At 50.2% G+C, this 12,513-nt stretch overlaps 2 protein-coding genes across 2 annotated transcripts; one reads left to right on the top strand and one right to left on the bottom strand.

Annotated features, from left to right (window-relative positions):
- The first annotated feature begins 476 nt into the window (after positions 1-476).
- NDUFA6 (NADH:ubiquinone oxidoreductase subunit A6) lies at positions 477-7,526 on the top strand. The gene is made up of 3 exons (XM_008702932.2): positions 477-646; positions 6,038-6,153; positions 7,323-7,526. The coding sequence occupies exons 1-3, from the start codon at positions 508-510 to the stop codon at positions 7,452-7,454; spliced, it is 387 nt and encodes a 128-aa protein (XP_008701154.2). The 5' UTR covers positions 477-507; the 3' UTR covers positions 7,455-7,526.
- A 1,231-nt stretch (positions 7,527-8,757) lies between these two features.
- Positions 8,758-12,326, bottom strand: SMDT1 (single-pass membrane protein with aspartate rich tail 1). The gene is made up of 3 exons (XM_008702933.2): positions 12,003-12,326; positions 10,518-10,658; positions 8,758-8,991 (listed from the first exon to the last, which is right to left on the bottom strand). Exons 1-2 carry the CDS (start codon positions 12,186-12,188, stop codon positions 10,521-10,523), a joined length of 324 nt encoding a protein of 107 aa, XP_008701155.1. The 5' UTR covers positions 12,189-12,326; the 3' UTR covers positions 8,758-8,991; positions 10,518-10,520.
- Between the last annotated feature and the right edge of the window lie 187 nt (positions 12,327-12,513).

Below are 12,513 nucleotides of genomic sequence, written 5' to 3'. Positions count from 1 at the left end.
TGGGGGGAAAAAAGAAAAAAAAGTTGTTGCTGCAGAAAAACCGCACAGAGGCCAGGCCAGCGCCAAGGAAGCCCAGGCGCCATGAGGGGCTTCCGCCGCCCCTGGGGACCCGCGGCCTCCGCCCGGGGAAAGCGACCCGCGACGCTCTGCGAGGCCCGCGCGCCCACGGGCGCAACCAAAGGAGCGCGGCGAGCAGGTGGCGGGCGGGACGCTGGGGGACGCCAAGCCGCTGCTCCGCCGCCAGTCTGGCGCTCGAGCGACCCCTGGTGGCGCGGTTGGGCCACGGTTAGGCCCGCCAGCGGCTGAGCGGGAGTTTCCGCACCTGGGCATGCGCAGCCCCCAGCGGCCGTTCCCACCCAGAGTTGGAGGCCTCCCAGCCAATCAGAGAGCCTCACAGCTATCTTCCCGCCTACCCGTGGGGCTTAGGGGCGTGACTTTCAGTTTTAACCAATGACAAAAGACTTTCGTATTTCGGCCGCCCTCGCGGAAGGTGATTTCTTTAGCAAGATGGCGGCGAGCGGCCTCCGGCGGGCTGCTGCTGCGGCTCCCACTTCAGTGAAGCCCATTTTTAGTCGGGACATGAACGAAGCCAAGCGGAGGGTGCGCGAGTTGTACCGCGCCTGGTATCGAGAGGTGCCGAACACTGGTGAGAGGCTGCGGCGCACGCGGGGCTCCAGATGCAGCCGCCCAAGGTCGCAGCCGTCCTGGCTTCCTATTTCTCCCGGGAGGAGCTGAGGTCACCGACTTGGGCACAGGCGACTCCGGGTGCTTAGGGGAGGAGGGTCACCCGAGCATTGGTGGACCCGACCCGGCGGCGGCGCCGGACTCAAACCAGCCGTGCCCTGCATCCGAACCGCCTTTCTAGGCGCCCTCGGCGCTTTGGCCCTTTTGTCCCCCGTAATTCTTACCGGACCCGTGGGAGGGAGAGCAGGGACTGTGGATGACATGCTCATTTTATAGGTGAGGCATGTGAGGCACCTAGAGGAGAAGTGATGCCCCCGAGGCCCAGAGCCAGCCCTTGGTAGATCTGGAACCCAAAGTCTTCCGTAGAGTTCCTGAATGTATTTACAGGTGCCCATTAGATTATATAAACAAAGTGGCTGTAGGACTTGAGCGATCATCTGTTTCCCACATCCCCCACGGAAAAACAGACCACCAGAGAAGGGAAGTGACTTTCCCAAGGTCATCCAGTTAAGTCAGTGGTGCCTTTTCCAGTCCAGGTGAGATGGCCTCCTCCCACATCCAGTTTCCCAAGCTTGCTCCCTAGCTCTACCTGCCTCTCCTACTTCTTAGGAACTCCTCCCCCTCCCCTCTGATCGCCTGTCCCCTACTGCCTCACTGTCCCCTGCCTTCACTTACTTAGATGTCGGAGAACCAGTCTGTTTACTGGAGAGATTGAAATACAAGGTCCCTGGATGCAGAGATTCTGTTTTCTTACCTTGGTATTTCCCTCTCAGCACTGCCCAGTGTCCCTGATGAGAGGAAGACTGGGGGAAAGCCCACCTAAACTGGCAAGGACAGTACAAATGTCAGGGGCTGTCGATATTTTGTTGTTTTGTTGATTGATTGAGTGTGTTTTAATGTGGACTGTCACTGCTAGTCTGAGAGGGAAGGTGTTTTTAAAGTGAGCTAGAGCACCATAGCTGCCTGCCGAGGCTGTCACTTCCCAGCCAGTGTGTGAGAAGCAATAGAACGTGGTAGTTATAGACACTTGCCTCCAGACCTTGTCCCTTATTAGCTGCGTGACCTTGAGCAAATTATTTCATCTTGCTATGCCTCAGTTTCCTCATCTGTAAAATGAGCATCATGATAGTACCTTCTTCAGAGAGTAGCCCTTCTTAAATAGGTAATATATCTAAATTGCTTAGGGTAAGCCTAACTGGCACTCATTGAATGTGGGCTGCTACTGTTGTTGTTTTATTAAGAGGACAGGTGGATAATAGGTATAGGGAAGTGACAGTAGCAAGTGTCTGCATATGTGTGTTTGGGGGGGGTGGAGATTCAGTTGCAGATGTTTAAAAACAGAATGTTTGCCTAGCAGAATACTTCTGTGAGTGCCCAGAATCCTTTCTTGTTGCAGAGAGAAGAGGTGGGGAACAAGACCCAGATGGCGAAAGAATGGTTTGCAAAGGGTTTAAAAAAAAAAAAAAAAAAAGTCAATGGCTGAGTTGAGGATAGACCCAGTTACCCACATTCAGGACCCAGCAGTTTTTAAACTATCCCCTCTCAGGAACTCCCCTTAAATACTATTTGAGAAGATTATTCCAGAGTCAGAAGGGTCCTGAAAGGAGGAGCCTGGGGGAGCGGGGAGAAGGACAAGGGGAGGGTCACAGGGGTGGCACCTCCTTTACGGGGAGGATTGGTCGTCTGTAGGTGGTCAGTTGCTCAGGCCTGTGTCTACACTGGTGTCCTGCTATGCATCATTCGGACTCCAGCCAAGGAACCAAACCAAGAATTGGGAATAAGTAATAGTATTTCTAATAACTAACATTTACTGAATTGCATACATATGGCCCAGCACTATGCTGAATTCTTTACATTGCCTTACTTGAGGGTGGGTTCGAATTGTTTCCTTGTCTTACAGATAAGAAAACTGAGGCACATAAATGTGTCTCATCACACCGTTAGTGAGGAGGGGAGCCAAACTTCAGACCCTGGCGAGCCACCTGTTACACCTGGCTCTCTGCTCCTGCTGTAGTTCTCCCTGAATCCCACGGGACCCGGTTACGTGCACGTGTATAGCAGTCATTTGCCTGGGTGCTGGCTGCCTTGCGTGGGAGCACAGAGACAGAACTACCTTCCTCTGAATCCCTCCGCTGAAAAAATATTACATGAGGCTTGCTGGTTACAAAACAGGAGACTTTTCTGTAGAAACTATTCGTTTAATTTCCATTTCACCAGGGCCGGTACTAGATGCCCAGAGACACAAAAGTGAATAAAGTAGTGCTGCCCTCGGGGGCCTTATGGTCTAGTCAGGAAGACAGGCATGTATCCAGACCATTAAAACTTAAACTAGATGTATGGGCAGTAAGTGCTGAAATGTTTCACAACTAACGTTTATAGTAGCTTTACTGTTTACGAGATGTTGTCGCTCGACTTTTGCCATGTACCTGTAAAGGAGTTAGGTCTGAGGTTCTTTTCTTTCCTATGTTTTAGTTGAGGAAACAGGCTGAGAAGGCTGTACCCTAGTCAAGGTCATAGTTCATAATGGTGGGGAGACCTTTCCCAGCTGGTTTGACCCCTGACCCCCTGCTCTTCTCCAGCACAACGTGCACCTTCCCGTCTCAGGATCTCCCAGTGCCTGGTGTGAATGCTCCCGAAGTGAATGGGAGCAAACGGCTGAGGATACCATTGGCAGCCCTCTTAATGTGTCAGAGCCTCCCTGACTCAGGAAAACCTTGACAGGAACTTTGCAAAAACACACGGAGGCTGGGAAAGACACCCTCATCCACGAGAAGCACTTGATACCTTCCTTTTGAGCCTCTTAGATTTTTTCAAAATTGCAATTTAAATATTCAGAATTCAAAGCATAAGCCAAGAAACTGTGAGTTGAGAAAGCAGTTGGAATTAATTTATACCAGGGTTTCTCAACACATTGTGCTTGGTAATTGTTGTGGGGGCGGTCCTGTGCATTGTCGCGTGTTTAACAACAACCCTGGCCTCTGTCCACTAGATGCCAGTATCACTCTCTCCCTAGTTGTGACAACCGCAGATGCCTCCAGACATTGCCAGATGTTCTGGTGGGCAAAATCGCTGCTTTATGAACCACCGAGTTAAACCAAAGAACGATCCAGCAGGTGATAGCTTAGGCTGTTGCCGTTTGCCTTCCCACAGCCTTTCTCACTGGTGGAGGGGTGTGTTCAGAGGCTTGGGATGGGAGGAGGGAAATTAGGACAAAGCTATGGAATTTGTCTCTCTAGAGACAAGGGCTCTTAACGTGGGAGGTCGGGCATTCAGGGATCTGTGAACTGACATGGTAAGCAAAAACATTTTCCTGAGGAGAAGACTCGCACACCCAATGCCCTGGTGTGTAGTTGAGGAGATCGTGAGGAATGGGAGCGGATGGGCACCGGCTCCCCTAGTATAGAGGGACCTTGTTTTTTTAAACTCCCAAGGTTGGGCAGAAATCTAATATAAAAATGCAGGAAAGGTAAGCACTGATAGCAGGGGAAGAAGAGTCCTCGTATTCATTTCCTTTAAAAAGCACCAGATTGTAAATTTTTTAAAAACAATAAACAACCTGGATTCCAGGCCCACATGTGCCAGGGACCAATAGTATGACTTCAGGCAAGTACCCACAGTGCGGTAGGCCTCATTCCCCCAAACGGGAGGATTCTAAATTCTAGGATCCTTGTTAGTTTACATTTGTTTTTGTATCTCTTTGTCTTATCTTCCCTTTGCTTGCTTTTTTCTAAAATTCCTACTATGAGGGGCACCTGGTGTCTTACTCTTGGTTCCGGCTCAGGTTGCTTGGGTCATTAACTGGGGGTTGTGAGATCAAGCCCTCCTGTAATGCTTCCTTCTCAGCCGGGAGTCTGCTTCCCCTCTCCCTCTGCCCCGCCCCCTGCTCTCTTTCTTTCTAAAATAAAAAATAAAATTCCTACTATGATACGGGCTGTGGTGGGAACCCAGATTTATAGCGTTTTCCCATTTTCTGGGGGCTGGTACTCCCACCACGGTTGATTTTAAGCTACCAAAGTGGAGGCAGCTTGGGGGGGAGGGGCTCCATGAGAGCCTGCCCCAGCACACACTGGATCCTGCGTTCCTTCCAGTGCGCGGGATTTTCTGAGCTCTGTTAACACTTCCCTATAAGGCTGGGCTGCAGTTTCTCCTGTTACATGTCTGCTGTTGCCTCTTCCCTGTGGGATCAGCGTGGCATGGTATTTCCCTCAGGAGAAGCTTTATTTTTCTACCACTGTCACTAAATTGAGTGTAAAGATCTGAACTTTATTGTCGATTCATTCAGTCACTGCATAACTCTCATGGTGTTCAGAGCTGGTTCTGATAATTCTGTAGACAGGAGTGGACATGTCACGGGAAAGGCCACAGCACAAGGTGTCCTCACCAAATGAGCACACAGAGGTCTCCCCAACCACATGCTCATTCTAGCCTGTAAGCCTTGTTCATGCTGTCCCTTTGGCCTAATGTGCCCCCCTTCTAATCCCGCCCACCACACAAGGCCCTGGACGTGCCCTCGTCATCAGCAGAAGGCCGACTGCCAGAGGATGGGAATACAAACGACTAAAACCTAATTTGCAAAGGACACACATGTGCCTCATCTGAAGTCTCAGGTCCCTAAGGCTGTGTCACTCTTTTAGACCTCTGCTTAGCCAGGGATTGCTGGATATTGCGATTACGTGTTTGCATTCGTGGATGGCTGCCCCTTGGACTAGAATTTGAGAGACTGTTCCTTCCGCCGAGTCACCCGACGTGGTGGTAATCGCAGGCTGGACTGAAGCCTTCCCTGCCCGCACACGCACTCGGAGGTGTCCCTCAACCCTAAGTCTGTGCCGCACAAGCCTACAGCACATCACTGCGTCTCCTCTCAGTTGTTCTGTATGATGATAATGCTGATATTTTTGAGAGCTTACTCCATGCCGGGCACTGGTCTAAGGATCTCGTCTTATCTCCTGGAATCCTCCCAATAGCCCTGGAGTCAATGTGCTATTATTACCCTCCTTTCCCTCGGAAACAAATGCACTCGGGCACAGAGAAGTTCATGGCCGCGGGATCACACAGGTGGTGTGACGGAGCTGGGCTGTGAAGCCAGGCTGTTCACACTCTTGAACTGGGCTGTAGTTCAATGCGGCGGTCTTGTCTCTTCAAACAAACCGTAAGCTCCTTGAGAGCAAGCGCCACGTCTCCCTCCGCTACAGCCTCAAGCACCTGGCTTAGGGTCAGGCCAATAATATTTGCTGAATGAAATGAATGGGCAACCTGTCTGTGTTCAGTGACTCTCCACTGACTCAGTTTTTGTAAAGGTTTTAATTAGGTTTTAACCATGTAATTTCTACCCTGAATCGTGTTTTCTCTTCAGTGCACTTATTCCAGCTGGACATCACCGTGAAGCAAGGACGGGATAAAGTCCGAGAAATGTTTATGAAGAATGGCCACGTCACAGACCCCAGGGTGGTGGATCTTCTGGTCATTAAGGTAATTGACCCTCCCTGACTGAGTAAGAGCAGCCAGCTTGTCCAGAGCTGCTCAGTTTTGTCTCCCGAGTTTAAAAAGCAGCTACTGGGGGGCGCCTGGGTGGCACAGCGGTTAAGCGTCTGCCTTCGGCTCAGGGCGTGATCCCGGCGTTATGGGATCGAGCCCCACATCAGGCTCCTCTGCTATGAGCCTGCTTCTTCCTCTCCCACTTCCCCTGCTTGTGTTCCCTCTCTCGCTGGCTGTCTCTATCTCTGTCAAATAAATAAATAAAAAATCTTTAAAAAAAAAAAAAAAGCAGCTACTGGGTCAGTAACTTTTGTTTAGTGTTTCAAAGAAACAGATGAACTTAGAGGTTATCACCTGATTAAATATAAGATTGTTCAAGAAAAAACCCACTGGGGCTTGCATTTCTTTTTTTTTTTTTTTTTTTTTTTAAAGATTTTATTATTCGAGAGTAAGAGAGTGCTCATGAGGAGGGAGACGGGCCAAGGGAGAGAGAGAAGCAGACTCCCTATGAGTGCAGAGCCCCACACGGGGCTCAATCCCAGGACCCTGAGATCATGACCTGAGCCAAAGGCAGATGCTTAACCGACTGAGCCACCCCAGCGCCCCGGGGCTTGTATTTTGAAAAAAAAAAAAAAAAAGACATAAGGTGGAAAGTTTGAAACTCTTCTTGAACCTCATTCCTGGAAGTTACTGCTTCACCAGGTTGCTCCTTACAGCCGGAAGAGGCAGGCTGGTTGGCTGAGTCCTGTGTAAATGGGGTCAAATCCCGGCCTGATCGTGTTATCTCTGGTCGTCGCGTTAGCATCATTGCAAACTTTGGCATGGACCAGTACGTACCATGGGAGGAATGTTTAGCAGAAACCCAAGTTAAGCCAGTCGGGTTAGGCAGTCATGGGGCAGAGGCCTGTTAACCTGGAAGTCTCTCCCTCTTGGGATCGGTTAGCTACAGAGTTAAAGAGTATTTGAAAGGCCTCAGTCATCAGTTAGCCCAACCACCTCATTTTCCACATGCAGAAACTGTGGTCTTGACAGAGGATGTTACTTGCCCTGTTACAAGGTGACTCAGTAAGTCTGCGCCAGAGCAGAGAACAGAATCCTGGCCTTCAGTGTCGTGCTCCTTCCCCTCAGCCACTGACTGAACACCTCTCCCCTCACTTGTGCAGGGAAAGATGGAACTGGAGGAAACGATTAACGTCTGGAAGCAGCGGACACACGTCATGCGGTTCTTCCATGAAACAGAAGCGCCGAGGCCAAAGGATTTCCTGTCCAAGTTCTATGTTGGCCATGACCCGTGAAGTCACTCGGGAAAGGTGCATGTTGATATTTAAGTATGTTAGAGCACGAATAAACTCCCTATGTGATGGTCACGTCCTAACAGAATCCTGTTGCTGAGCCAGTGGGAAGTTCCTCTTCCACAGTCCGTCTCACTTTTTGCCTTAACAAGTGGGGTCTTAGTATACACACCACCTGTTCTTTCCCTCTCCTGAAGTGTGGTGTTTCCTGTAAATTAGATTCTCTTTTCTCAGAGCCTTGCATGTCAGTAAACAGGAAGGATGAGACCATCTGTTCAGAAACTATCATTCTGGGTATCAGGCTGGACGACTTTGTTGAAAGAGAGAGGGTGGGGTGAGGGGCAGAGGGAGATGGAGAGAGAGAATCTTAAGCAGGCTACACGCCCAGCGCGGAGCCCCACTCCGAGTTCGATCTCATGACTCTGAGATCACAGCCTGAGCCGACATCAAGAGTCAGATGCTTAACGACTGGGCCCCCCAGGCGCCCCAATTTAGCCATGTTTCTACAGCCCCCAGGATTGCACAGGTTATCCAGAATTAGCCAGCTCTTGCTGTTGGAGAGATCAGAGCAGCACTGGGAGGCACAGAAGTCGGCTGCCAAGCTGGGCTGTTGCTCCCTGGGTTCTGAAGAGGCCTAGCCATCTACCTGCAACAAGCCCCAGTCCTGAAAATGGAATGAACTTCCTGCCCAGTTAGGCGCTCTGCTGGGAACACCGTTGTTTATTGCGCACAGAACAGAAATATTTCTGCTGGTTTTGCAAACCGGGCTATAGCTCCAGTGACGAGAATAAATGTCAACACAGGTTAAAGAACTCATCTCTGCTCTCGATGGTTCTTTCCCTGGACAGTCTAAATGCTGGAGAGGGGGGTTCAGGATCTGTCGGTAGTCACCCTGAGCATTCCCAGATTTTTCAGCACCACCAACCCCTTTACTGTCTTTTCATCTAAGGAACCCAAGTGTTGGAAGATTCATTCTAATAACAACGTTTCTCAAGGAGTTTTAAACAGTCAAAGCTTATGACTGGCATGTGATAACTAGCCAGTGTTAAGACAAAAAAAGCTTGAGGCTTTAATTATCCTGTGCATCTTTACTGAGGGGAAAGCTTCTGTTGGACTTTTGTAAGTGATGAGAATAGGTCCCAGGTGCCTGTAACTACCTTCGTGGGTGCAGGGGGGCCTGGAAATCTTGGGTTGTAAATCAAAGGCCGTTATGTTCAGCTGCTAGAGGAGGACTGCAAGGACAAGAAACTACAACTGGGGTCTACTCAAATTCAGGCATTTCAGCCACCACGCAGTCACACAGAGCTGATGTTTATCATGTTTATTCATAAGCTGATCGTGCTCAGTGGACAGCACATTTCTGGGAACCTCCCAGAGCCTGGGGATCTGGGCTCCGTCACAGATGGTGCAGGAGGCTTCACTGGAGTCGAGAGACTGAGGGCTTTCCCTGGGCCCTTCTGATAGGGAAGGAGGAGAGACTGTGAGCATCACTATATCATAATTAAGTTAGGGCTGTCTCCTTTCTGACTTCTTCCATGTCCTGCAAGAAAGGAAAGCAGCAGTGAACTGGGCACAGAGCAGCCCTCTATCCACATACCAAAAAGAGCATTCCAGAGAAGTTCTACCAAACAAGGCAGGAGCAAGGCAGTTTGTTTATTCATTCGCACATTCAATGAACATTCATCAGAGACCAGGCACTGAGGGCCCAAAGGTATTAAAAACATATTCCTGGGGCCACTTGGCTCGCTCAGTTGGTGGAACATGCGACTCTTGATCCTGGGATTGTGAATTCAAGGCCCACACTGAGTGTAGAGCTTACTTAAAACACACACACCGTGTTCCTTGCCAGCAAGAAACTCTTAGTCTAGTAGAATTTGGGGGTGTGCCTGTGTATTTAAGCATATTATACTGACTGTCCACAAGAGGTGCTGGTCAGTCAGGACACAGCAGTCACTTTCAAATGGAGGAATGAGGGAAGACTTCATCAAAGACAATGAAGAACTGGTGGAAGTAAGAGTAGTGGGAAATAGGGGCTCCTGGATGGCTCAGTTGGTTAAGTGACTGCCTTCGGCTCAGGCCATGATCTCCAGGTCCTGGGATCGAGCGCCACATCGGACTCCCTGCTCAGCAGGGAGTTTGCTTCTCCCTCTCCCTCTGCCGAGCCCCCTGCCTGTGCTCTGTCTCTCTCTCAAATGAATTTAAAAAAAAAAGTAGTGGAAAATAATAGCCTTCCAATTGGGAGGAAGAGTGAGCCACTGCTTGGGAGTGGGTAAACATGTGGGTAATTGAGGAAATAGTGGATACTGGGAATAGGTGTGTGGTTGGGAATATGGAAGGTGAGGCTGGAGTAACAGGTGTGACCAGGTCACGGCAAGCTTGAATGTCAGACTACAGAGCCAGAACTGTCCTTAGCTACAACAGAAAGGCAGCCGAGCAGCACGTATGAGAGCGCTGGGAGCCAACACCAGAAAGCTGAATAGAACAGGCACAGAGTTTGGTGACCTTGCTGACCATGGTGAGGACCTGCAGTTTCTAAATTTCAGTGTGGAGAATGAAGCTGTTTGGGGTGGGTGTGTAAGGCATTAAATTGCGGGTTGAGAGAACAAGGGTACATAAAAGACAAATAAAAAGCCTGGATGGGATCAACCCAGCTGGAAGAGATCCCAGTGAATTTTTCTTTTAAGATTTTACTTATGTATCTGAAAGAGCATGAGCAGGGGGGGAAGGGGCAGAAGGAGAGGGAGAAGCAGACTCCCCACTGAGCAGGGAGCCCAACATGGAGCTTGACCCCAGGACCCTGAGATCATGACATGAGCCGAAGGCAGATGCCTAACCGACTGAGCCACCCAGGCGCCCCATCCCAATGAATTTTCAAGTCCATAAGATAGTTTTCCTCATCAACACAGAGCAAAGGCAAAATAAAAACAGCCAAGTGAGTCGGTTTATTAAAGGTCTGCGCTTCTGCTTCAGGTGACCAGGAACTGCTACCAGGGCAGACTGCATCAGAGTTCAGATGCCCCACCCCCTTCCTGTTCCTGGTCCACGTAGGAGAAAAGGAAGTCGTACCTGTTAGTCATCGTCGTCATCATCCTCGGGGACAAAAATGTCGTGCTCCTCAAGCAGAGCGGCGAAGTTCTTGCTAATGAGGGTCCCGACATAGAGAAAGGGGATCACAATGGAGAACACACGGAGAAGGCCGAAGGACATCTGCGGAGGGGCAGAGCGGTGGCTGTGAGCTCCAGAGCCCACTCTGGGACCACAGAAGGCTTGGCCCCTCAGGGGCACTCCTGTGGAACCCAGACCCATAATACGCAGCTACTTGATTTTAAAGATCTTGGAAAAATTCAGAGCAAGAAAAAAGAGGAGGAGATAAGGTTATTTTATGGCCATCAACGTGGGTACCAGAAAGAAAAGTATGAGGCATTCACTCTAGACATCTAAAAATTAGACATGCCTGAACCATGGAAGGATACTCCATACAGTTCTTTAAGATTCCCCAGTGCCCAAGAAGTTTAATTTCACCACATTAAATCTTAAAAACAACCATGTTTTAAAAGGGAGCATGTCTTACCATAAAAGACTAGCTGTGTGGATGGACTAGGGGAGTTTCGGTAGAATTTCAACATATCCTGTCATATTTTCCTACGGAGTTTCAAAAAAATTTTTTTCCAGCTGTGCCTTTTTATAAGGCAGCTTTTCCTCAATATGGACCCTGCCTCTTGCCACGAAACAATCCTGAACTCACTTGTCTGTGCGACAGACCAGCTCTAAGAGAATTTGTGTTTGTTTTGTAACTCCCACACAGCCCTGGAGTCAAAAAGCACACTTGTTTGGTGTAAGGGGCTGTTTCCATTTTACTTAGAAAAACCCAAGGCTACTCAGGGCACGTGATAGCATTCAGCAGCGGAAAAAAATAGGACATGGGGAGGGGTTGTACCAGCCAGAAACCTGGATTCCAGACCCTAACTCGCTGCTAGCTTTGGAGCCTCACGGCTTCACTGCTTTGGCCCGACTATTCATTTGTAGAAATAGTGATTGTAAAAATTCCCTGCCCACCTCTCAGGACTACGAATCACATGAATTAAGTACTAGATCAAAACTCCTAAAGAAATAAGGTCTGTCCCACGTACCCTTTATTTACAAAACCCTTTCACAAGGAAAGGAATAACGCTTTCGTTATTTCATCCCATCAATTGTGAGGTAGACAAGAACGGAGTGGTTACGTGATCTGTCTATAGAGGACTCATAAAGCCGAGTCTTGTGGTCTGGAGAACTGGGGCACCAACTCCTAGTGATGAGCTAGTGCAAAGTGCAGTCTTTCTCAGCTCTCGCCCCCCATCCTCTGCTTCCGTGCGCCCAACGCAACACAGGGATCTGACCCATTTCCTCCCACCTGTCAAAATTAGCGGCGCTTCATTCCTAAACTTTGTCCTTGATCCGTCTTCCGGTCTAAGGCGGTCGTATGATTGGCCTTTGCTCCTATCAGTCAGCGTACATTCCCCATAATGATTGGCCGCGGCCCCTTCGCCCCGCCTCCAGGCAGACACTCACTTTCACCGGTTTGGGCAAAATGGCGCCGCTGCGAGTAACGATGACTGACCTCGACGGTACCAAGCTCCGACCTGAGCCAACCCCTCCGGCGGAGACATCGCCACCTTTCCTCAAGCTAGGCCCGCTCCGGAAAGCCCCGGATCGGACGGATGCCAATGCCAGCCAGCGAGCCGCTCCGGACGCCATCTCCCAGCTCCGCCCCTAGCCCGGCACCGGGACCCCACCGCCCGGCCCCTGTGACGCGCTCAGGAAGCGCGCTGCCCTAACGCTCGCGAGGTTTTGGGATCAGACGCGAGCCCCAGCCCTCACACTTGCGCAGTGCGCCGAGTTCCAGCGGCGGTGTGAAAGAGGCGTTTGTCACCCGCCCCACGTGGTGACGTCACGAGGAGGGCGCCGACGCCCCAGTAGCCGCCTCGTTCCGGGCCCTGGTGGAGCCTTCTTACTTCCGCCATTGTTCCCTCACTCTGGACCGCCGGGGCTGGGCAGAGCAGGTGATTGTTGAAAAGAAAGG

This window comes from Ursus maritimus, unplaced genomic scaffold (genome assembly GCF_017311325.1).
Source record: "Ursus maritimus isolate PB19 unplaced genomic scaffold, ASM1731132v1 scaffold_21, whole genome shotgun sequence".
In the NCBI taxonomy this organism is placed as follows: Eukaryota; Metazoa; Chordata; class Mammalia; order Carnivora; family Ursidae; genus Ursus; species Ursus maritimus.
Note: the sequence above shows the minus strand (reverse complement) of the source record. Positions and strands in the feature narration are given on the sequence as shown.